General features: G+C 41.4%; 1 protein-coding gene across 1 annotated transcript in view; it reads left to right on the plus strand.

The window, feature by feature from the left end:
* Nucleotides 1-2,350: 2,350 nt before the first annotated feature.
* LOC112216692 (sodium/potassium-transporting ATPase subunit beta-3) overlaps nucleotides 2,351-26,637 on the plus strand; it is a 47,604-nt gene continuing 23,317 nt past the window's right edge. The window contains exon 1 of the mRNA XM_024376682.2: nucleotides 2,351-2,680. Coding sequence (XP_024232450.1) covers nucleotides 2,560-2,680 — 121 coding nt within the window. The 5' untranslated portion in view covers nucleotides 2,351-2,559. The remainder of the gene's footprint in view (nucleotides 2,681-26,637) is intronic.

Genomic DNA, 26,637 nt, shown 5'->3' on the forward strand with positions numbered 1-26,637 from the left:
CGAAAATCAAATCAAGAGTCGGCTTTCTATTCCGCAACAAAGCCTCCTTCACTCACGCCGCCAAGCTTACCCTAGTAAAACTGACTATCCTTCCGATCCTCGACTTCGGCGATGTCATCTACAAAATGGCTTCCAACACTCTACTCAGCAAACTGGATGCAGTCTATCACAGTGCCAACCGTTTTGTCACTAAAGCACCTTATACCACCCACCACTGCGACCTGTATGCTCTGGTCGGCTGGCCCTCGTTACATGTTTGTCGCCAGACCCACTGGCTCCAGGTCATCTACAAGTCCATGCTAGGTAAAGCTCCGCCTTATCTCAGTTCACTGGTCACGATGGCAACACCCATCCGTAGCACGCGCTCCAGCAGGTGTATCTCACTGATCATCCCTAAAGCCAACACCTCATTTGGCCGCCTTTCGTTCCAGTACTCTGCTGCCTGTGACTGGAACGAATTGCAAAAATCGCTGAAGTTGGAGACTTTTATCTCCCTCACCAACTTCAAACATCAGCTATCTGAGCAGCTAACCGATCGCTGCTGCTGTACATAGTCTATTGGTAAATAGCCCACCCATTTTCACCTACCTCATCCCCATACTGTTTTTATTTATTTACTTGCTCTTTTGCACACCAATATCTCTACCTGTACATGACCATCTGATCATTTATCACTCCAGTGTTAATCTGCAAAATTGTAATTATTCGCCTACCTCCTCATGCCTCTTGCACACATTGTATATAGACTCCCCCCTTTGTTTTCTACTGTGTTATTAGACTTGTTAATTGTTTATTCCATGTGTAACTCTGTGTTGTCTGCTCACACTGCTATGCTTTATCTTGGCCAGGTCGCAGTTGCAAATGAGAACTTGTTCTCAACTGGCCTACCTGGTTAAATAAAGGTGAAATAAAATAAAAAATATTATCCATTGAACCTGAAATGTATTTTGCCATCAGTTATTTAATTCCTGACCTCTGGACACCACACACACACACACACACACACACACACACACACGAGGCTGGAAGCAAGTACGTGTCAGCTGCATTGCAGTTCCCTGGAGCAGGTTAGTGGTAAAGTGCTTTTGTCAAGGGCACAAAAGGCACCTGAGATTCTGATACCAGCATTTTTCTGGGAGAGAACCAAAATTATTTATTTTTGTTTGATCAGCCCAACCCACCCGAGACACACGCACGCTGAGGGGTTGGAAGTACAGGATCAGCCACAATTCAGCATCCCTGGAGCAGTTGGTGGGTTAAGGGCATTGCTCAAGGGCAAAATGGCAGGAAATTGTAACCCCTGCAAGCCGGCTCCATGAGATTTTTTTCCATTCGGACCATCTAGCTTAGAGTTTCTTAGCTCCATGCCGGCTCTAACGGAACATAACAAATACTGACAAAATGAAGAACCAGCATCATTAAATTATGATATGAATGTGGCACTGCCATAACTGAATATTGATCACAAAACACTTGGTTAATCATTGGTCATATGCCTACAGCCTTCTCGATCCTCACTAGAAAGTTATATATAAATCAGCCCCCCTTTTTTAGGCCAGTGGACCAATTTTACAGAAAAACTCGGTAAAAAGTTCTGAAAATATTTTTTTACTGTCTGCCAGTTCACTTAGAAGTAACCACTTGGCAGGCAGAGGCAGTTTCAACTGACTCTTTTTTTTCTACTATTGAGATTTAGAATAAATTACACAAGGTGCAATTTCAAAATGTGGTTGTGCATCAGCAGTCACTCAATAAGCCCATGTCAGCAAAAAAAAAAAAGAGATCGTTAAATAAGTAGTGGCCAACTATCTAAACTTGTAAATAAGTATGGTCGAATTACTGTCCGAGTGGGGGCACATATTAAAAACTGCAAACATTTGCCTCCACCCTATGGCAAAATGTGTAGAATTGCAAGAAATTAACTGTGCAACTGCTATTTTTTTTCTTTCTGCCCCATGGCAAAATAAGTAGAATTGTAGCAAACTTGCTTTAAAATGCCAACATTTTCTCTATGCCCCATGGGCAAAATGTGCAGAATTGCAGAAAATGACATTTAAAACATGATTTCTTTATCTTAGATTTCACAAGGGGGCTGCTAAAATGTTTTGCTGTTAAGGTTGGGGGGGTATTGACGTGGAGACAAACGCGCCACTGCAGCAACCCATGATGAGTTGCGTGTTTTTGTGTCCCCAACACCATCAAAGTTGCCCGTCCCTGCTCGAAATCAATCTAGCCCACTTAAATACAATAGAACCTTAAGATGATGAATAACAAATTAAAAAAAACATTACTCTGAGTTTTGAATACCTCTTCTGGAGCCTGAATGCCGAAAATGCGCATGCGCTGAGATGCTTCAAATGCGAATTTTCCTCCAGCTCAGTTGCTGCGGTACTGTATCCGTGTGGAGAGGGTAACTTGAAGAGACTAGGCTGTATTGGCTCGGAAATAACACTCCATTTTTTATTTTATAAAACAGGCAATCCATCGTTTATAGACCTTTTGGGCATTATAACATTCTTACCATCTACGGTCATCATTTTGAACAACTCAAAGCCAACCATGTCGACCAAGGAGGAGACACCCGTAGCTGACGGAGACAAACCGCAGACTTCCTCCTGGAAAGATTCGATCTACAACCCACGAACAGGAGAGTTTATTGGCCGAACCGCTAAAAGCTGGGGTAAGAAATCGGTTTGGGACACGATCAGATCGGGTTTGCATATTAAAACAATGATATCTTATTGATGACATTTCAGAGCCATAGTACAGTCTCATTTATCGGCTTTATTCAGTTACCAATGTGAATGTATCCCAGGCTGCAATTTGCATGTACATTTTAATAATTTAATAGCCTTGTGTTTTTTTCGACTGGGCCTACATAACGGAGACGTTTGTTCATCATGATTTGCACCCCAATAATGTCAACAGCCAATCAAAGCTGATCAAACGGTATATCGGATGTGTTCTTCCACTCTGTTGGCACCTTTCCCCCCCCATTATAACATTATATACTTACGGTCAATGATCTACTGAATTTATTTTAATAAACTGTGATGGTTTTAGCCTATAATAGATGGTTGCCATATGTCCCCGCAATTAAAATAGGCTATTGGAATTTAAATGTCTCTAAATATTTCCACAGATTCCTCGAAATAGGCTTTTTTTCAGGGGATTGCGAGTTATTAGCTATTAGGTCACTAGTGTAGCGGGGTAAATTAAAATTTTAAACCGATTTGTCATTAAGAAAATCTTGACGGAGCCCAACAGGCCGAATCGAGGCTAATGTATCGAAATTAATTGCAATGGGATTAACATAAACTGGGATTACAGTATATTATATTTATGCTAATAATAGTCGGCCTGTAGCCTTACCAATACTTCCCCAATTTCGTCCCTCTAATCAGTGCAATTAAACTGTTATTAGAATAACCTGTAAAGCACGTTGTATCGTCTCGAGAAGCAGTCTTGCACGAGGCTGGCGAGTGTTATGGGGCATGCATACAGAGTTTCCCCTGTCATATTGCCCTCATTTTATTAATGTCATTTTTTAAATCCATATTCATGCAAGCACGCGAGTAGGTTAATTTGAAATTATGTTGCCAAAAATGTCGATAGATTACAGTTACAGTGATACTTTGTTTCCGCAATACAGTGACGCTATTTCTCGGCCATTACTCGCATGCTGTCCGTCACTCTATTTAAATATAACATTATTATCATCTGTCATAGAGTTCTACATCCTATTCTCCTCAAATTCCAATGATTTAAAACAGAATTGGGAAATTGGATGGTCAAATTTGCATAGGGCCTACAATAAATGCATACAATAGGTTTATACTAGGGTACAAAATGCATTGACTTTATGCATGTTGAAAAAAAAAAAAATTCTAACCCAATTTTCTATAGGCCTAGAACTCCTCCCATAGTTGCCAAGCTACTGTCTGTGGGAATAGTGTAGGCCTACCAGTATGTGTTTGTGTTCTGTTATGGCAATACAGGTTCACTAATTGACAGTCCTAGCCCAGATCACAAAATCTGCTGTCATGTTCTCTGTCTTTCCATGATGTTACTATAGAGCTCTTTCTCTGTCGCTGTCTCTCGCTCTCTATCAAGGTCAAATCAGTTCTCTCTCATATTGCACAGCAGGCACACAATTTGTAGCCTGTTGTCAATGAAAAATAATGTGATTTTTTTTTCTCTCTCTCTCTGCTAGTCTTGTGTTGCAGGGAGCATAAATCAGTTTTAGATTTGAGAGAAATGTTGGGCCCTGAAATGCAGGCCTGCCATAGCTTGGTTTTAGAGCAGAAAATTGTGTGTGTGTGTGTGCATGTGTTGGTGGGCGTCTTGCGTGATTGTAATAGTGCAAGTTAACTTGCAGCATTGTGCTTAGTTGATTCCTTCTCAACACATGGGCTTGAATATGGTTTTTACTCCAGTAGGCTACAGACATGGAAAAATGATAGGCTTACTGATTTTGCAGAGGAGAAAGAGATGGGCAACTCCCATGGTCTTCTAACAGGTGTCTGGCAATTAGGAACAGGAGCAATGACACTAGGCTTCAGTCAACACTTGCCATCCAGGACTTCTATAACAGGCGGTGTCAGAGGAAGTCCCCAAAAATTGTCAAATACTCCAGCCATCCAAGCCGTAGACTGTATTCTCTGCTACCACACGGCAAGCGGAATCAGTGCATCAAGTCTGGAACCAACAGGACCCTGAACAGCTTCTACACCCAAGCCATAAGATTGCTGAACAAGACTGCTATATAGCTAATCAAATCTCTTGCACTGACTATGCACACACACACACTCACACATAGTTACACTGACACTCCAACACACACATACATACGCACACGCACACACACATACATACACTACATATGCATACAGACACCACACACCACAAATGCTGTTGCTAATGTCTTATCTATCCTGTTGCCTAGTCACTCTACCTATATGTACAGTGGGGGGGAAATGATTTAGTCAGCCACCAATTGTGCAAGTTCTCCCACTTAAAAAGATGAGAGGCCTGTAATTTTCATCATAGGTACACTTCAACCATGACAGACAAAATGAGAAAAAAATCCAGAAAATCACATTGTAGGATTTTTAATGAATTTATTTGCAAATTATGGTGGAAAATAAGTATTTGGTCAATAACAAAAGTGTATCTCAATACTTTGTTATATACCCTTTGTTGGCAATGACAGAGGTCAAACATTTTCTGTAAATCTTCACAAGGTTTTCACGCACTGTTGCTGGTATTTTGGCCCATTCCTCCATGCAGATCTCCTCTAGAGCAGTGATGTTTTGGGGCTGTTGCTGGGCAACACGGACTTTCAACTCCCTCCAAAGATTTTCTATGGGGTTGAGATCTGGAGACTGGCTAGGCCACTCCAGGACCTTGAAATGCTTCTTACGAAGCCACTCCTTCGTTGCCCGGGCGGTGTGTTTGGGATCATTGTCATGCTGAAAGACCCAGCCATGTTTCATCTTCAATGCCCTTGCTGATGGAAGGAGGTTTTCACTCAAAATCTCACGATACATGGCCCCATTCATTCTTTCCTTTACACGGATCAGTCGTCCTGGTCCCTTTGCAGAAAAACAGCCCCAAAGCATGATGTTTCCATCCCCATGCTTCACAGTAGGTATGGTGTTCTTTGGATGCAACTCAGCATTCTTTGTCCTCCAAACACGACAAGTTGAGTTCTTACCAAAAAGTTATATTTTGGTTTCATCTGACCATATGACATTCTCCCAATCTTTTTCTGGATCATCCAATTGCTCTCTAGCAAACTTCAGACGGGCCTGGACATGTACTGGCTTAAGCAGGGGGACACGTCTGGCACTGCAGGATTTGAGTCCCTGGCGGCGTAGTGTGTTACTGATTGTAGGCTTTGTTACTTTGGTCCCAGCTCTCTGCAGGTCATTCACTAGGTCCCCCCGTGTGGTTCTGGGATTTTTGCTCACCGTTCTTGTGATCATTTTGACCCCATGGGGTGAGATCTTGCGTGGAGCCCCAGATCGAGGGAGATTATCAGTGGTCTTGTATGTCTTCCATTTCCTGATAATTGCTCCCACAGTTGATTTCTTCAAACCAAGCTGCTTACCTATTGCAGATTCAGTCTTCCCAGCCTGGTGCAGGTCTACAATTTTGTTTCTGGTGTCCTTTGACAGCTCTTTGGTCTTGGCCATAGTGGAGTTTGGAGTGTGACTGTTTGAGGTTGTGGACAGGTGTCTTTTATACTGATAACAGGTGCCATTAATACAGGTAACGAGTGGAGGACAGAGGAGCCTCTTAAAGAAGAAGTTACAAGTCTGTGAGAGCCAGAAATCTTGCTTGTTTGTAGGTGACCAAATACTTATTTTTCACCATAATTTGCAAATAAATTCATTAAAAATCCTACAATGTGATTTTCTGGATTGTTTTTCTAATTTTGTCTGTCATAATTGAAGTGTACCTATGATGAAAATTACAGGCCTCTCTCATCTTTTTAAGTGGGAGAACTTGCACAATTGATGTCTGACTAAATACTTTTTTGCCCCACTGTACATGCAGTTGAAGTTGGAAGTTTACATACACTTCGGTTGGAGTCATTTAAAACTTGTTTTTCAACCACTCCACAAATTTCTTGTTTACAAACTATAGTTTTGGCAAGTCAGTTAGGACATTTTTTTGTGCATGACACAAGTTATTTTTTCAACAATTGTTTCCAGATAGATTATTTCACTTATAACTCACTGTATCACAATTCCGGTGGGTCAGAAGTTTACATACACTAAGTTGACTATGCCTTTAAACAGCTTGGAAAATTCCAGAAAATTATGTCATGGCTTTAGAAGCTTCTGATAGGCTAATTGACATCATTTGTGGATGTATTTCAAGGCCTACCTTCAAACTCAGTGCCTCTTTGCTTGACATCATGCGAAAATCAAAATAAATCAGACAAGACCTCAGAAAATAGATTGTAGACCCCCACAAGTCTGGTTCATCCTTTGGAGCAAATTCCAAACGCCTGAAGGTACCACGTTCATCTGTACAAACAATAGTACGCAAATATAAACACCATGGGACCCCACAGCCGTCATACCGCTCAAGAAGGAAACGCGTTCTGTGTCCTAGAGATGAACATACTTTGGTGCGAAAAGTGCAAATCAATCCCAGAACAACAGCAAAGGACCTTGTGAAGATGGAGGAAACGGGTACTAAATTATCTATATCCACAGTAAAACGATTCCTATATCGACATAACCTGAAAGGCCGCTCAGCAGAAGAAGCCACTGCTCCAAAACCACCATTACAAAAAACAGATTATGGTTTGCAACTGCACATGGGGACAAAGATCGTTCTTTTTGGAGAAAGGTCCTCTGGTCTGATGAAAAAAAAATAGAACTGTTTGGCCATAATCACCATCGGTATGTTTGGAGGAAAAGGTGTAAGATTGCAGGCCGAAGAACACCATCCCAACCGTGAATCACGGGGTAGCATCATATTGTGGGTGTGCTTTGCTTCAGGAGGGACTGGTGCACTTCACAAAATAGATGGCATCTCGAGACAGGAAAATTATGTGGATATATTGAAGCAACATCTCAAGACATCAGTCAGGAAGTTAAAGCTTGGTCGCAAAGGGGTCTTCCAAATGGACAATGACCCCAAGTGAACTTCCAAAGTTGTGGCAAAGTGGCTTTAGGACAACAAAGTCAAGGTATTGGAGTGGCCATCACAAAGCCCTGACCTCAATCTCATCTCATAGAAAATGTGTGGGCAGAACTGAAAAAGCATGTGCGAGCAAGAAGCCCTACAAACCTGACTCAGATACATCAGCTCTGTCAGGAGGAATGGACCACAATTCACCCAACTTATTGTGGGAAGCTTGTGGATGGCTATCCAAAACATTTGACCGAAGTTAAACAATTTACCAAGTACTAATTGAGTATGTAAACGTCTGACCCACTGGGAATGTGATGAAAGAAAGAAAAGCTGAAATAAATCATTCTCTCTTCTATTATTCTGACATTTCACATTCTTAAAATAGTGGTGATCTAACTGACCTAAGACGGGGCATTTTTACTAGGATTAAATGTCAGGAATTGTTATAAACTGAGTTTAAATGTATTTGGCTAAGGTGTATGTAAACTTACGACTTCAACTGTAACCACCTCAATTACCTCGTACCCCTTGCACATTGACTCGGCACTGTATTTAGCCATCCCACTGCACAGACGTCAATTCAACGTCTATTCCACATTGGTTCAATGTAATTTCATTGAAATGATGTGGAAACAACGTTGATTCAACCTGTGTGTTCCCAGTCGAACACACGGGTTAATCACTGTGTATTTATTTTTGTCACTATTTCCCTTCAAAAATATACTCTGCATTGTTGGAAAGGGACTTGTAAAGCAAGCATTTCACTGTTTGTCTACACCTGTTTACAAAGCATGTGACAAATAAAATGGAATTTTTATTTGAACATGACAAATGGATGGAGAAGAACCATGGAGTAGTTTTCGCAACTTTGTTCCTGAAGACCTTGATAGTCAATGCTCATTAATCAGGCTTAAAATAGCTAAACATTTGAATGTGCAATGACACCAACACTCACACACAGCTGAGGCTGGCAGAAATAGTTAAAGGCCCAACCAAAGCAAAAGGCCAATGATGCAGACACTCTCTGTTACTACATGTGCCTAGTGAATGTGTGCGTCATGACTGGTAAAAACAATGACACATGCTTCTACAGTATAGTTTATCAGAATCTAAAGGAATAAGACCCATGTAGTGCTAATAGTTCATTCTCATCCCTTTTTTACCAATAGTCACCTCTTAGAGGAATTTCACCCTGGGAAAATCTGGGCTTGGTTTCATCATGTCTGAGGCATTTCTAGGACAGTGAGATGTGTTTCACACGCAGTTGCCGTGTAGCAAAGCAGGTCAGGGCTTCACACGCTGAATGATGCACCCTATGGCGGCTTCCAGTGTATTGATGGAGTGGGGGGTTGAGATCTAAAAATACATGTAGTCCTGCTTTGTGGCATTTCGCAAAGGCTCTGTGTTATACTGATCATTGTTGTGGGTGTTCCTATTGGCGGATTCATCGCTAAATATACAAGCAGACCATTTTTTTCCGGTCTCTGCAAGACTACAACTTGTGTTGTGCAGTGCTTTGTGCTCTAGCCCCCGTCACTCCCCCAAGGCGGGCTTAAATTAAAAGGAGGCGGACACTAACCACAATCCTTGGGGCAAAACTGAATGACCTCACCAAGACACAATGGCTTCAAGTGATTCCTCTCATCAACATGAATTTGATGATGGAGCTATCTATTAGCTACATGGTGACATTCAAGCATACATGTTTCAATCGGAAGATAGCGAAGAGGATTCGAATCAAAGAGTTGGATTTAGCTAACATTAGAAGCTCAGCTAAAGCCGATGCCAGCACCTAGAGGGCAGATGACAAATACGGTGCTTAGCTAAGTAAGTTATTTTTCCTGCAAGCCACCTAGCTAACTTTTAGTTTATCTACTGAAACTCTTGTGTATTGCTGGCTAACCTACTACTTCATTACAGTGGGGAGAAACCAAATAATTAGCTGTGCAGCTAGCTAGCCAAACATCTACCGGTAGCCATATCTAAGACTAAAAATAGATATGTTGTATCTCAATTGTAAAATCCCTTCTCTTTTTAGTGGTAAATATGGCCAGCTACCTAAAGCTTGGTTTACCACAAGCATAAGCGCATGACTGGAGTTAGCAGATGCCAGGCTAACGAGCTAGCCAACTTGTTATGTGACACGCCTCGCAATTGTAACTTTTTAGCAAATGTGTTGCATCAGCAACTGTAACTAATTTACTAGCTAGCTATGTAACGTAATTGATGAGGGTTGTAATTGGTTATGATTATGACAATGGATGCATTAAAATCACAAAATGATAAGCATGATGCAAGATAGGATTCCCAACAGATGTAAATAACATGTATTGCATATCCAGCTAGCTAGCTAAGTTAACTAGCAAACAGTGAGGAGAAAACAATAATACAATAACTTACTGTTGTAAAACTGAATCTGGTTTCACTATGAAAATATTTGCCTAAGCATGCCTGATAGACATGACTGTAGGTAGATACTCTCTGCCTACATACCTAGCCTCATTTGTACGGCCTCGTCCCTGTGCAAAGGTTGAGGGTTATGCCCTAATTATTTATATTCGGCTAGATATTGTTGCAAATGTAATCTCTGTGCCTGTGCACATGTTCAACTGTTGTTCAAACTGTACAATGGAGTATAATTTTGTTTGTTTTTGTCTTGCAGACAATACCGTATGGTGCCTGGGCATCTTCCTGGAGTGGATTCTAGATATAGAAACAGAATTCCTTTGCCTGCATGTTTCATTGTAGCAGAACTGTATCCCGTGAACTGTATCCCTCTCGAGGGATTAGACCTTATGCTCAATTTCAAGCAGATGACTGATGAGGAGCTGAATGGCAGTTTGATCATGATCCTTCTCCCACATCTTTACAAGTATTCCCTGAACTTACTGTATGTTTCTTTGGAATGGAAATTTCATCCTGACAACCTCTCCCATCTGCTGATCACCAGTTCTGTTAGCTACAGATTGTTAAATAATGAGATTTAACCAAAGATTTTTGGTATCTATTACTGTGTGTTACAGGATAGGTACTGTTTGGTGTAGCAGATTTTTGGTTTGATCTGACCATATGACATTCTCCCAATCTTCTTCTGGATCATCCAAATGCTTTCTAGCAAACTTCAGACGGGCCTGGACATGTACTGGCTTAAGCAGGGGGACACGTCTGGCACTGCAGGATTTGAGTCCCTGGCGGCGTAGTGTGTTACTGATTGTAGGCTTTGTTACTTTGGTCCCAGCTCTCTGCAGGTCATTCACTAGGTCCCCCCGTGTGGTTCTGGGATTTTTGCTGACCGTTCTTGTGATCATTTTGACCCCACGGGGTGAGATCTTGCATGGAGCCCCAGATCGAGGGAGATTATCAGTGGTCTTGTATGTCTTCCATTTCCTAATAATTGCTCCCATAGTTGATTTCTTCAAACCAAGCTGCTTACCTATTGCAGATTCAGTCTTCCCAGCCTGGTGCAGGTCTACAATGTTGTTTCTGGTGTCCTTTGACAGCTCTTTGGTCTTGGCCATAGTGGAGTTTGGAGTGTGACTGTTTGAGGTTGTGGACAGGTGTCTTTTATACTGATAACAAGTTCAAACAGGTGCCATTAATACAGGTAACGAGTGTAGGACAGAGGAGCCTCTTATAGAAGAAGGTACAGGTCTGTGAGAGCCAGAAATCTTGCTTGTTTGTAGGTGACCAAATACTTATTTTCCACCATCATTTGCAAATAAATTCATAAAAAATCCTACAATGTGATTTTCTGGATTTTTTTCCTTCTAATTTTGTCTGCCATAGTTGAAGTGTACCTATGATGAAAATTACAAGTGGGAGAACTTGCACAATTGGTGGCTGACTAAATACTTTTTTGCCCCACTATGTATATTCATTATATAAATAGGCCTATTTAATTTTGTCTGGCTTGCTATTCCAATCAAATTGATATAATTTTTGTTCATATAATTTAAAAAACAGGTCGCTATAGAATATAATCAGGGAGATTTTTCCACAAATAGATAAGTATTTTCCTTTTCTTGGTAGCAAGATCTATTTTTATCTAACTTTCTATAAAAATGTATTAGAGTGACATCATTTAGTTATTTTGGGATATGTATTTTGGGATATGTATACCGAGTAGGTCCACATCCCGTCAGACCATTTTATAGGTAAACTACACAGTAATGGAAAAGTATTTTTTAGTGATCCAATATGTAATATAGTACAGATAATTTGGTTTTAATCCAGAGAGGTTAGGAAAAAGTATCTAGATCCTCTTGAGGTTGTGGAGGAATTCTAATTGTGGATTTAAAAGAAAACAACATGAATAATCAGCGTACAATGACACCTTTGTTTTTAAACCCTGGATTTCTAATCCCTTAATATCATTGTTGGATCTGATTTTTAACAGCTAACATTTCAAACATTTTTTATTTCAAACAGTTTTTAAAACTTTCTGAGATGTAGCCATTATTTACTATTTTACACCGAGGGTTAGTATACATAACTTTAACCCATTTTATAAGAAATTCTCCAAAATTGGAAAATTCCAGGCATTTATATATAAACGCCAGTCATACTTTATCAAAGGCCTTTTCAAAGTCAGCTATGAATACCAGGCCTGGATTCCCAGATATTTCATAGTGTTCTGTTGTTTCCAGTACTTGTCTAATATTATCTCCAATGTATCATCCATGTAAAAAGCATGTCTGACTAGGATGAATAATATCTGACAAAACCTTTTTAATTAAGCATTTAATTTAAGCATTTAGTTAGAATTTTTTAAATGGACTGGATCTTTATATTTACCACTTGGATCCTGTTTCAGTAATAATGAAATCAGACCTTGTTGAGTGTCCGGTAATCTATTTATATAGGATTGGTTAAAACATGCTAATAACGGTCCTCTGAGAATATCAAAAAATATATATATACCTCCACTGGTATGCCATCCATCCCTGGTATTTTCCCGGACTTAATGGCTTTAATTGCATCAAGAAGTTCCTCCTTTGTATTGTGCTGCTTGTAGGGTTGATCAATTATTATATACACTACTGTTCAAAAGTTTGGGGTCACTTAGAAATGTCCTTGTTTTTGAAAGAAAAGCTATTTTTTTTGTCCATTTAAAATAACATTACATTTATCAGAAATACATTGTAAACATTGTTAATGCTGTAAATGACTATTGTAGCTGGAAACGGCAGTTTTTTAATGGAATATCTACATAGGCGTACAGAGGCCCATTATCAGCAACCATCAATCCTGTGTTCCAATGGCACGTTGTATTAGCTAATCCAAGTTTATCATTTTAAAAGGCTAATTGATCAGCGGAGAACTGGAAGGAGAGACGGCTAAAGGAAGAATTGGTTTTGGGGGTGACCAGCTAGATATACCTGCTGGAGCGCGTGCTACAGATGGGTGCTGCTATGGTGACCAGCTAGCTGAGTTAAGGGGGGACTTTACCTAGCAGGGTCTTGTAGATGACCTGGAGCCAGTGGGTTTGGCGACGAGTATGAAGCGAGGGCCAGCCAACGAGAGCGTACAGGTCGCAGTGGTGGGTAGTATATGGGGCTTTGGTGACGAAACGGATGGCACTGTGATAGACTCCATCCAATTTATTGAGTAGGGTATTGGAGGCTATTTTGTAGATGACATCGCCAAAGTCGAGGATCGATAGGATGGTCCGTTTTACAATGGTTGATGTTTGGCAGCATGTGTGAAGGATGCTTTGTTGCGAAATAGGAAGACAATTCTAGATTTAACTTTGGATTGGAGATGTTTGATGCGAGTCTGGAAGGAGAGTTTACAGACTAACCGGACACCTAGGTATTTGTAGTTGTCCACATATTCTAAGTCAGAACCGAGTAGTGATGTTGGACGGGCGGGTGCAGGCAGCGATCGGTTGAAGAGCATGCAGTTAGTTTTACTTGTATTTAATAGCAGTTGGAGGCCACGGAAGGAGTGTTGTATGGCATTGAAACTCGTCTGGAGCATTGTTAACAGTGTACAAAGAAGGGCCAGAAGCATACAGAATGGTGTCGTCTGTGTAGAGGTGGACCAGAGACTCACCAGCAGCAAGAGCGACATCATTGATGTATACAGAGAAGAGAGCCGGTCCAATAATTGAACCCTGTGGCACCCCCATAGAGACTGCCAGAGGCCCGGACAACAGGCCCTCTGATTTGACACACTGAACTCTATCAGAGAAGTAGTTGGTGAACCAGGCGAGGCAATCATTTGAGAAACCAAGGCTATCGAGTCTGCCGATGAGGATGTGGTGATTGACAGTCGAAAGCCTTGGCCAGGTCAATGAATACTGCTGCATAGTATTCTTTCTTATCGATGGCGGTTAAGATATCGTTCAGGACCTTGAGCGTGGCTAAGGTGCACCCATGACCAGCTCTGAAACCAGATTGCATAGCGGGATTCGAAATGGTCGGTAATCTGTTTGTTGACTTGGCTTTCAAATACCTTAGAAAGGCAGTGTAGGATAGATATAGGTCTGTAGCATTTTGGGTCAAGAGTGTCCCCCCCTTTGAAGAGGGGGATGACCGCAGCTGTTTTCCAATCTTTGGGAATCTCAGATGACATGAAAGAGCAGGCTAGAAATAGGGGTTGCAACAATTTCGGCAGATAATTGTAGAAAGAGAGGGTCCAGATTGTCTAGCCCGGCTGATTTGCAGGGGTCCAGATTTTGCAGCTCTTTCAGAACATCAGCTGACTGGATTTGGGAGAAGAAGAAATGGGGAAGGCTTGGGCAAGTTGCTGTGGGGTGTGCAGTGCTGTTGACCGGGGTAGGGGTAGCCAGGTGGAAAGCATGGCCAGCCGTAGAGAAATGCTTCTTGAAATTCTCAATTATAGTGGATTTATCGGTGGTGACATTGTTTACTATCCTCAGTGCAGTGGGCAGCTGGGAGGAGGTGTTCTTATTCTCCATGGACTTTACAGTGTCCCAGAACTTTTTTGAGTTTGTGTTGCAGGAAGCAAATTTCTGCTTGATAAAGCTAGCCTTGGCTTTTCTAACTGCCTGTATATATTGGTTTCTAGCTTCGCTGAATAGTTGCATATCACAAGGGCTGTTCAATGCTAATGCAGAACGCCATAGGATGTTTTTGTGTTGGTTAAGGGCAGTCAGGTCTGGAGAGATACACGGGCTATATCTGTTCCTGGTTCTACATGTCTTGAATGGGGTATGCTTATTTAAGATGATGAGGAAGGCTTTTTTTGTAATAATCAGGCATCCTCTACTGACGGGATGAGATCAATATCCTTCCAGGATACCCCGGCCAGATCGATTAGAAAGGCCTGCTTGCTGAAGTGTTTCAGGGAGCATTTGACAGTGATGAGCGGAGGTCGTTTGACCGCTGACCCATTATGGATGCAGGCAATGAGGCAGTGATCGCTGAGATCTTGGTTGAAAACATCAGAGGTGTATTTAGAGGGCAAGTTGGTTAGGATTATATCTATGAGGGTGCCCGTGTTTACGGCTTTGGGATGGTACCTGGTAGGTTCATTGATAATTTGTGTGAGATTGAGGGCATCAAGCTTAGATTGTAGGATGGCTGGGGTGTTAAGCATGTTCCAGTTTAGGTCGCCTTGCAGCACGAGCTTTGAAGATAGATGGGGGGCAATCAGTTCACATATGGTGTCCAGAGCACAGCTGGGGGCAGAGGGGGGTCTATAGCAGGTGGCAACAGTGAGAGACTTGTTTTTAGAGAGGTTGATTTTTAAAAGTAGAAGTTCAAATTGTTTGAGTGCAGACCTGGATAGTAGGACAGAACTCTGCAGGCTATCTTTGCAGTAGATTGCAACATCAACCCCTTTGGCTGTTCTATCTTGTCTGAAAATGTTGTAGTTAGGGATGAAGATTTCAGAATTTTTGGTGGTCTTCCTAAACCAGGATTCAGACACGGCTAGAACATCCGGGTTGGCAGAGTGTGCTAAAGCAGTGAATAAAACAAACTTAGGGAGGAGGCTTCTAATGTTAACAGTCATGAAACCAAGTCTATAACGGTTACAGAAGTGATCAAAAGAGAGCGCCTGGGAAATAGAAGTGGAGCTAGGCACTGCAGGGCCTGGATTCACCTCTACATCACCAGAGGAAGAAAGGAGGAGTAGGATAAGGGTACAGCTAAAAGCTATGAGAATTGGTTGTCTAGGACGTCTGGAACAGAGAGTAAAAGGAGCAGGTTTCTGGGGGCGATAAAATATCTTCAAGGTAAAATTTACAGATAATGGTATGGTAGGATGTGAATACAGTGGAGGTAAACCTAGGCATTGAGAGAGATAATGTCTCTAGAAACATAATTGAAACCAGGTGATGTCATTGCATGTGTGAGTGGTGGAACTAAAAGGTTGGATAAGGTATAATGAGCAGGGCTAGAGGCTCTACAGTGAAATAAGCCAATAAACACTAACCAGAACAGCAATGGACAAGGCATATTGACATTAAGGAGAGGTATGCTTAGTCGAGTGATCATAAGGTTACAGTGAGTAGTGAGGTTGGTTGGGGGTCACGGTGATTCAGACAGCTAGCCGGGCCATCGGTAGCAAGCTAGCATAGGATGGAGGTCTGTTTCTAGCCACCTTGTGCGTTTCTGTCGGTAGATTAGTGGGGTTCCGTGTGGTAGAGGGGATCAATCCAATTGGCAAAATAGATAAAGTTCTAGTCACCCAAGAAAAATTGTCCGATAGACCTATTCAGATAGCAGCCGATAAGACAGCTAACGATTAGCGGGCCGCAGATGGGCGTTCAGGTAACATTGTGACGGAGGGGCCAGTTGGATAACTCCCTCGGGCAGATAACATCGGTAGTCCAGTCGTGAAGTCCCGGTGGGGCTCTGCATCGGCAGTAAAACGGGTCCGGATAGGTGATCGTAGCCCAGGAGTGGCTGATGGAACTCTTCAGCTGGCTACCTCCGGAATAATTTATGTTTGCTCCGGGATCGACGTAAGCCAATAGTCACACAGATAGCAGCTAGTTAGCTGCGAGATCCAGGTGTAAATGTCCAGAGCTTGCGGTTGAAATCCGGGGATATGGAGAGAAAAATAGGTCCGGTATGTTCTGGTCTGAGTCGCGTTGTACAAAACTGGAAATAGCTTTTCGAGCTAAAGGATAGCTGATGACCACAAACCGTGGTTAGCTGAATACTAACGTTAGCCAGTAAACTGGCTAGCTTCTGGCTTGCTTTTGGTTAAATACCAAAGCTACCAAATACCAAAGTGTGCCAAGCTTGTAGCGTCATACCCAAGAAGATTCGAGGCTGTAATCGCTGCCAAAGGTGCTTCAACTGGGTAAAGGGTCTGAGTACTTATGTAAATGTGATTTTTTTTTAACCTGTTTTTGCTTTGTCATTCTGAGGTATTGTGTGTGGATAGTTTTTTCCCCTCATCAATGTAATACATATTAGAATAAGGCTGTAACGCTATATACAGGGGGTACCAGTACCAAATCAATGTGCAGCGGTACAAGGTATTCGAGGTAGATATGTACATGAAGGCAAGGTAAAGTGACTAGGCATTAGGATAGACAATAATAAGTGTGAAATAAATAACAGTGTAGCAGCACCAAATTAGTTTAAAACTGTGATTGTGTTGTGTTATGTGAATGTGTGTAGGTTTTGTGGCGGAGTGTCAATGTACAGTGTGTGAGTGAGTGAAGTGTGTGTCTGGTTTGTGTATATATAGTCTATTGAGTATGCATAGGGTCAGTGCAGATAGTTCGGGTACCATTAATTTACTATTTAGCAGTCTGGCTATTTGGCAGTCTTATGACTTGGGGGTGCAAGTATTTCGCTACACCCGCAATAACATCTGCTAAATATGTGTGTGACATACATTTTTATTTGATTTAGAAGCTGTCTCGGAGTCTGTTGGTTCGAGAGCCGATGCTCCCGTACCGTTTGCCAGACAGTAGCAGAATTAACAGTCGATGGCTTTGGTGGCTGGAGTCTTTGGCACCGCCTGATACGCAAATTTTGCCACACCCTCAATAACATCTTATAAATATGTGGATGTGTCCAATACATTTGATTTCGTGGTCCTGGATGGCAGGAAGCTCTGCCCTAGTGATGTACTGGGCTCTCCTCACCACCCTCTGTAGAACTTTGCAGTCAAGGGCGGTGCATTTCCCATACCCAAGCGGTGATGCAAAGTGTCAAGATGCTCTTGATGGTGCAGCTGTAACTTTTTGACGATCCGAGGGCCCATGCCAGATATTTTCAGCCTCCTGAGGGGGAAGAGGCGCTGCCGTGCCCTCTTCACGACTGTGCGGGTGTGTATGGACCATGTCCACACCAAGTCCTTAGGGATGTGGATGCCAAGGGGAGAGAATGAGGGCATCATCCTGGAATGAAACCATCGACCTTAGAATGATTGCCTAGCTGTATTTGACCATTTACCCTTTCAGTAGTGTTATTGTAATTGACACACATCAGCGTCATAAGGTTTACCAATCAGAGATTATTCAGTCTGGACTACTCAAAGCAGTAGTGTCTCATTACTGGGCTGTGGCGGTCACAAAATTGTCAGCTGGTGATTGTCAAGCAAATAACTGTCGGTCTCATGGTAATTAACAAACGCATTTAGCATCTCCTGGCTTCCACGCATAGCCTACAAGCCACATGTTTTGAAACATCTACATTTCAACAGGTCTAATAAATCAATTTAATATAGCCTACACCATCACAATAAATCCATTATTTATTTTAGACAGGTCTAAACAAACATGATATGAGGAAAATATATATTTTAGATGTACAGAATAGCATACTCTGAGTTGTCCTTATGTTAGGCCCTAATCTGGCTATGGCTGTGGGCTACCCTAGTTCATTTAGCAAACAAGATTTGCTTGGAATTCCGTGGCATTATTTGATATTATTTTATAGTATCAAGAATACAATTGAACAAAGCTGAATAAAATAGAAAGGATATTATCTCCAAATGATTTGAGGGAGTCACGCACATGCAGCTAACAGGCCCTCCGATATGCTTAATTTAGAGTTATTTATGCAACTTTAGTTGTGGTACAAACGTTGGGATATATGTTTTGATTTTAATCACATTCTAAGGCAGCATGATGTGACTAAGGATGATTTTTAAAAAGTTGCATGAAAGGCTTTGCTCTGTTTTTTTGCGCAGGCTGCACACACTTCATCAGTCTCTCATTCACAATTTGCCTTGAATTTCCTGGCTGCATCCCCTTTGTGTTGCCGTAATGCCCCCTAAAAAAATCCATGCCTTTTGCGGCCGTTGTCCGTTGTGCCTCTTGGGCTGAATATAATAATTACAATTCCCTTCTCCCGGCTGCATCCCCAGAAGGGCCTCTCACTCACATGGTTCTCTCAGATATCTCAATTCTTATTAGCCAATGCCCATCACGTGATCAGGTCCTTCTCACAGAGATGCAGCTGCCTGTGTGCATCCTTATCAAATGCCGAGGAGCATATTGAAGATGTCGGAAGAACTGGCCACATTTACTTTTCGTCAGCCAGCAAGGTGAGTAGGCCTAACGAACATCAAAATCACTAGCCCATGTCAATCTATTATCCCCCATATAAATATTCCAAGCATAGTCTGGGACAGTTGTGGAAGGGAGTAGATTCCAAATTAATGCAACCACTAGCATCAACAAATATTTTTTAAATATTGAGGCTGATGCAACCGATCAGAACGTTTAGCTTAAAATGTTAATAAACTATTTGGCTATTACTTCACATTATAAGCACAGCAATGCACGAACGGCAGTAGGCTATAAGCATGAACGTTCCATAATGCAATCAATTAGCGGGAAAGCACCATTCTCAAAAGTGACCGCAAATGCAATTGTTCATGTAATGCTTTTATTATAAAGGTGAATTTTTATGGTGAAAATGAACTTCCCCAACCTTGAAACTCACACAGTGCGTATGTATGCCAGTTAGGCTCTACAACCATTGTAAAGAGGATTAATATGCTTAATTTTAAGATGGTATTTCTCCCACTTTAGTTGTTATAAAATGTTAACCCCTTCTACCCAATTTCGTGATTACAATCTTGTCTCATCGCTGCAACTCTCCAACGAGCACAGGAGAGGTGAAGGTCAGGTCATGTGTCCTCCGAAACATGACCCGTCAAGCTGCGCTGCTTAACACCTGCTTGCTTAACCAGAAGTCAGCCTGCAGGCATCCGGCCCGCCACAAGGAGTCTCTAGAGCACGATGAGCCAAGTACAGCCCCCCCGGCCAAACCCTCTCCTAACCCGGACAATGCAAGGCCAATTGTGCGCCTCCCTATGGGACTCCTGCCTGGTTTTAACACAGTATGGGAACGAAACCCAGGCTGTAGTGACGCAGCAACACTGCGATGCAGTGACTTACACCGCTGCGCCACTCGGGGTGCCCTGTGATACAAACCTTATAGGCCTACATGAGGTGTGCGACTGATTTGAAAAAGTCGCAAAAAAGGCAGGCGCTGTTTCTTGCCTTACTGCACACAAGCTGGGCATCATTCACATGTGACAGGCTGATATTGTCACCCATCAGACTATTCTTGATTTAATCTTGTCTTTACATACATTATTTAGTTTATGTGTGAAATTTGTTTTGATTTCGAATGGACCACTATCTTGAAACTGGGGCAGGGGCAAAAAATACGTAATCTATGCACTTAACTAGTGAATGGAGGATGCCTTTCCCATGGTTTATTTTCATGCCAGCCAGGTAGGCTACTCCTGTTGTAAAGAGAAGCAATGTGCTTAATATAAGAGAAGTTGATAAATAAATATAGTAGGCCTATAGAAAGCTGATGGGATCCTTTTTTTAATAGAGGCCATCAACTCTGTTTTCTCACGCAATTACATAGCCTATAGAAATGTTGTGCAACATGAGCTCATGGGCTCTCATGAAGTGTTTGATTAGATTTTCAATCACATTTGCATTGATGTCAGAGTGATTAGAGGGACAATAAGAGTCCTGAATACCAGGCAGTTAGCAAGTTTGGTAGGCTACTAAAGACCATCAGCAGTATCAGAGCTTGGGGAAGTCTAATTACCGTGACTAAATTTGACTGCTGTCATGACTGATATAGGCCTTTTTTTGGGAGGGACTCAATATACTTTAAAATGACTCAAGTAAAATCGAAACTGTGTCGAAATTATAGTTTTCCTACATTCATACAGTTTCTTGACTGTGCCCAGCTCGCTATCACTGAAATGACTTTCTGGGTACAATTTGACTGAGGATATACAGCACATTTACTATATCCCCCCACCCAGTGATCATTGGCATCTTAGAGGGAGATCTTCTTTGCATGTCTAAATTAAGGTTTTGCGAGGGATCTAGACTAGAGGAGACATGGACTTTCCACATCTCAATTAGGGCTGTCCCTGGAAAAAAATATATATATTGGTCGACTGAAAGTCATCTGTTCTTGTATTTTTCCATATGTGTTTTAATAAAATAAACAGTATGCATTGAGCTTATGGTTTGATGAAATAAGACAACTGCCTCTAGATATCCAGAAGGAAAAAATATATAACCTGACCCAACTATTCTCCTCCTGCTCGTGCTGGCTTTCACAAATTCTGCCATTATGCTCCTGAAGTTGCCGGTAGTAGGCTACATGAGGATTCGGCAACCTTTCTCATGTGAAATGCCAATGTATCTTACAATTTCTAACGATCTAAGTGCCAGTTATGGTTTTCATATGCACATTTTCATTTAGCAGTTTCATTTAATTTATAACTTATTCATCTCAAAATCATTGTCTTGTGGTTAATAAAAATTCTATCTAAATGAAAATGATACAAACCTAACATGTAACTTCTATTGCCATTGCCAACTATGTAAAAATAGCCTAGATAAAGCCAACAAATGAAAACATTGCAGCCTGAATGTAGAAAATATCCTGATAAAAATAAATATCCTATAAATCACAATGGTATGAACTATTATCTTGGGTCAGACCAAAGGTAGCTAACTTGCTACATTGTATAAAATATTCTGGTTGCTCCTGTTCCTCTTATAGAATATTAGCTCACAAGTACAGTGGAGCATCTGCACATAAATAAACATTACCAGAACCCACAATTGAGTACCTAAACCTATTTCAGTCCAAGTCAAGCACTGATAAGAAGTAATCAAGAAGTAATCAGGTAATCTGCGACCAAACGACCACCCCTCATCACTTTCACACTCCCTAAACCACTCCCTAAAACACTTCTGCGAGCAGGCCTTTCTAATCGACCTGGCCGGTGTATCCTGGATTGACATTGACCTCATCCCGTCAGAAGAGGATGCCTGGTTATTCTTTAAAAGTGCCTTCCTCACCATCTTAAATAAGCATGCCCCATTCAATTTTTTAAAAACTAGGAACAGATAGGTCTGGAGTGAACCAAGGACTATGTCTGCCCATGACCCGCGCAAAAACATACTGTGGCGTTCTGCATTAGCATCGAATAGCCCCCGTGATATGCAACTTTTCAGGGAAGTTAGGAACAAATATACACAGGCAGTTAGGAAAGCTAAGGCTAGCTTTTTCAAAAACAGAAATTTGCATCCTGTAGTACAAACTCAAAAAGGTTCTGGGACACTGTAAAGTCCATGAGCACCTCCTCCCAGCTACCCACTGCTCTGAGGCTAGGAAATAATGTTACCACCGATAAAACCACTATAATTGAGAATTTCAAGAAGCATTTCTCTACGGCTGGCCATGCTTTTCACCTGGCTACCCCTACCCCGGTCAACTGTCTGGCACCCTCCAACCCGCCAAAGCCCCCACCATTTCTCCTTCACCCAAATCCAGATAGCTGGTGTTCTGAAAGACCTGCAAAATTTGGACCCCTCCAAATCAGCCTGGCTAGAAAATCTGGACCCTCTCTTTCTAAAATGATCTGCCAAAATTCTTGCAACCCCTATAACTAGCTTGTTCAACCTCTCTTTCGTATCGTCTGAGATTCCCAAAGATTGGAAAGTTGCTGCGGTCATCCCCCTCTTCAAAGGGGGTGACACTCTAGACCCAAACTGCTACAGACCTATATCTATCCTACCCTGTCTAAGGTTTTTGAAAGCCAAGTTAACAAACAGATTACGGACCATTCCGAATCCTACCGTACCTTCTCCGCTATGCAATCTGGTTTCAGAGCTGGTCATGGGTGCACCTCAGCCACGCTCAAGGTCCTAAACGACATCATAACCGCCATTGATAAGAGACATTACTGTGCAGCCGTATTCATCGACCTGGCCAAGGCTTTCGACTGTCAATCACCACATTCTTATTGGCACACTGTATTGTTGTATGTGTCGAAATGCTATGCTTTATCTTGGCCAGGTCACAGTTGCAAATGAGAACTTGTTCTCAACTAGTCTACCTAGTTAAATAAAGGTTAAATAAATAAATAAATACAAATTAAAGGTAGGCTTATTTTATGGCGTTTCCACTGGATCAGAGCAGGACATTTTTCCCTTTTCACGCTGTGGTTTTTGAAAAGGAGAGTGCTGGAAAGATTTTTCAAATACATTGAGGAACTATTCTAATTCTCAATGGATGTAAAAACCGACTTTGTTTGAATGATGTTTGAGATGAAGAAAACATTACTTTGAGAAGCTCAACAGGTCATTAGTAGTGGTGTGTTAAGCCAATCATAAATACTTTCAGATCCCCAAATGGGCACATTTATATGCCTACATTTACGCTCAGGCCAGGTAACATATAGGTCTACTTCCTATGCGTGCACGTCCTAACTCAACATTGACTGGAGCACGCGCTAAACAAAAGACGATGACTAAATTGACAAAACTCGTAAATGGAATGAAATAAACCAAAACGTGTTTCTCACAAGTGTAGCATAGGTTCGGCACTCTGCAAGCAATGTTTCTACTCCTACAATTATAATAATAATATAGAATGCATGAACAGAAATTACCTTACACAGAGTATCAAACATTCCAAATTAGAAATAGGAATTAACGGTAAATGTACAACTGGTGTTATATGTAATGGAGAATTGATATACACAAACAATTGAATGCAAACAATTCACACAGTGAAGTTATGAAAAAACATATGTGCACAAATTGGTTGGAACGAGCGCATTCTGGAGAGAGAAGTGCATGGTCAATCCTACGTCTGGATTGGTCATGCAGCAATTTATGGCGATATGGTTTTCGCAGAAGTCAGGTCATTCATACTTCTTGCACTTCGTGGAGCAGTGCAGATCTGTTGTTAAGGAAGAGTTTGTTTTCTACAGAATGTACTGCCCCCATCTACCGTCAACCAATCATGTCAATGCTGAGAGTTATATAGAGCCCTCCGCATTATTACAAAATTTGGGAGGCGCATGACGATCCGGAACAGAGCTCGATTTGGCCTCTGCATACCTCTGGAGGCTCCATAATTGTGCCACACAAATCGTATTAAGCATACATTGGCTTTTAGTCTAGGCCACAATGGATTAGTTTACTGATCTGGGCGCAAATATATTTGTTACTGCATGACTAAAACAATCTTGGTCGACCAACAGCCTAACGACCAAACACTCAACCAGTCGACTAATTGGGGTCAGCCCTAATCTCTAATAGTCTAAAGTGATTTTCTTGCCTCGTCTCCTCTGCTATATCTACACAAGTGGAGGCCGGTGATTTAAAAACTTCTTAGGGCTGAGATCCCGCTAACGGGATCGATATGACAACAGCCAGTGAAAGTGCAGGGCGCCAAAGTCAAAACAACAGAAATCCCGTAATTACAATTCCTCAAACATACTAGTATTTCACACCATTTTAAAGATACACTTCTTGTCAATTCCGTCACAGTGTTCGATTTCAAATAGGCTTTACGGCGAAAGCACCACAAATGATTATGTTAGGTCAGAGCCAAGTCACAGAAAAACAGCCATTTTTCCAGGCAAAGAGACTAGTCACAAAAATCAGAGATAGAGAGAGAATTAATCACTAACCTTTGATGATCTTCATCAGATGACACTCATAGGACTTCATGTTACACAGTACATGTATGTTTTGTTCGATAAAGTTCATATTTATATAAGAAAAATCTCAGTATACATTGGCGCGTTATGTTCAGTAGTTCCAAAAACAGCCCGTGATTTTGCAGAGAGCCACATCAATTTACAGAAGTACTCATCATAAATGTTAATGAAAATACAAGTGTTATACATGGAACTTTAGATACACTTCTCCTTAATGCGATTTTTAATGAATTTATTTGCAAATTATGGTGGAAAATAAGTATTTGGTCACCTATAAACAAGCAAGATTTCTGGCTCTCACAGACCTATAAATTCTTCTTTAAGAGGCTCCTCTGTCCTCCACTTGTTACCTGTATTAATGGCACCTGTTTGAACTTGTTATCAGTATAAAAGACACCTGTCCACAACCTCAAACAGTCACACTCCAAACTCCACTATGGCCAACACCAAAGAGCTGTCAAAGGACACCAGAAACAAAATTGTAGACCTGCACCAGGCTGGGAAGACTGAATCTGCAATAGGTAAGCAGCTTGGTTTGAAGAAATCAACTGTGGGAGCAATTATTAGGAAATGGAAGACATACAAGACCACTGATAATCTCCCTCGATCTGGGGCTCCATGCAAGATCTCACCCCGTTGGGTCAAAATGATCACAAGAACGGTGAGCAAAAATCCCAGAACCACACGGGGGGACCTAATGAATGACCTGCAGAGAGCTGGGACCAAAGTAACAAAGCCTACCATCAGTAACACACTATGCCGCCAGGGACTCAAATCCTGCAGTAGTGCCAGACGTGTCCCCCTGCTTAAGCCAGTACATGTCCAGGCCCATCTGAACTTCTGGATGATCCAGAAGAAGATTGGGAGAATGCCATATGGTCAGATGAAAGCAAAATATAACTTTTTGGTAAAAACTCAACTCGTCGTGTTTGGAAGACAAAGAATGCTGAGTTGCATCCAAAGAACACCATACCTACTGTGGAAACATCATGCTTTGGGGCTGTTTTTCTGCAAAGGGACCAGGACGACTGATCCGTGTAATGGAAAGAATGAATGTGGCCATGTATCGTGAGATTTTGAGTGATAACCTCCTTCCATCAGCAAGGGCATTGAAGATAAAACGTGGCTGGGTCTTTCAGCATGACAATGATCCCAAAACACACCGCCCGGGCAATGAAGGAGTGGCTTCGTAAGAAGCATTTCAAGGTCCTAGAGTGGCCTAGCCAGTCTCCACATCTCAACCCCATAGAAAATCTTTGGAGGGAGTTGAAAGTCCGTGTTGCCCAGCAACAGCCCCAAAACATCACTGCTCTAGAGGAGATCTGCATGGAGGAATGGGCCGAAATACCAGCAACAGTGTGTGAAGACTTATAGAAAACGTTTGACCTCTGTCATTGCCAACAAGTATTGGGATAAACTTTTGTTATTTGACCAAATACTTATTTTCCACCATAATTTGCAAATAAATTGATTAAAAATCCTATAATGTGATTTTCTGGATTTTTCTTTCCCATTTTGTCTGTCATAGTTGAAGTGTGCCTATGATGAAAATTACAGGCCTCTCTCATCTTTTTAAGTGAGAGAACTTGCACAATTGGTGGCTGACTAAATACTTTTTTGCCCCACTGTATTTATTGTGCTGCGAAACAGAGTGGTGCAGAACTCTAAAAAACTTGAAAATGAATCCTAAAAATCTCCTTGTGCTAAAAATGAATGAATCTACACAGCCCTTGTTAAGCCAATTATGATGTTTGAGTAGGCTAGGCCTATTCAAGGAAATATCATAGGCCTAGTTTTATTATGTTGATAATTAGATTCTATACAGCAAATTAAAGAACATTTATTATTATTAGGATGAAATAACATTTATATGTGCACGTATTTTACTAAGTCATTAGTAGGCTTATGGATTACATTTTTAAATGTATTCGCCAAACACTTATTTTATTTATTTATGTCTAAGGGACATTTAAAAATGTACTGATCCAAAATAGGGGAGGGTTGTCTAACTTTATTTTATTTTTTGCTTTAGGGAGGTTT

This window comes from Oncorhynchus tshawytscha, linkage group LG17 (assembly GCF_018296145.1).
Source record: "Oncorhynchus tshawytscha isolate Ot180627B linkage group LG17, Otsh_v2.0, whole genome shotgun sequence".
NCBI lineage: Eukaryota > Metazoa > Chordata > Actinopteri > Salmoniformes > Salmonidae > Oncorhynchus > Oncorhynchus tshawytscha.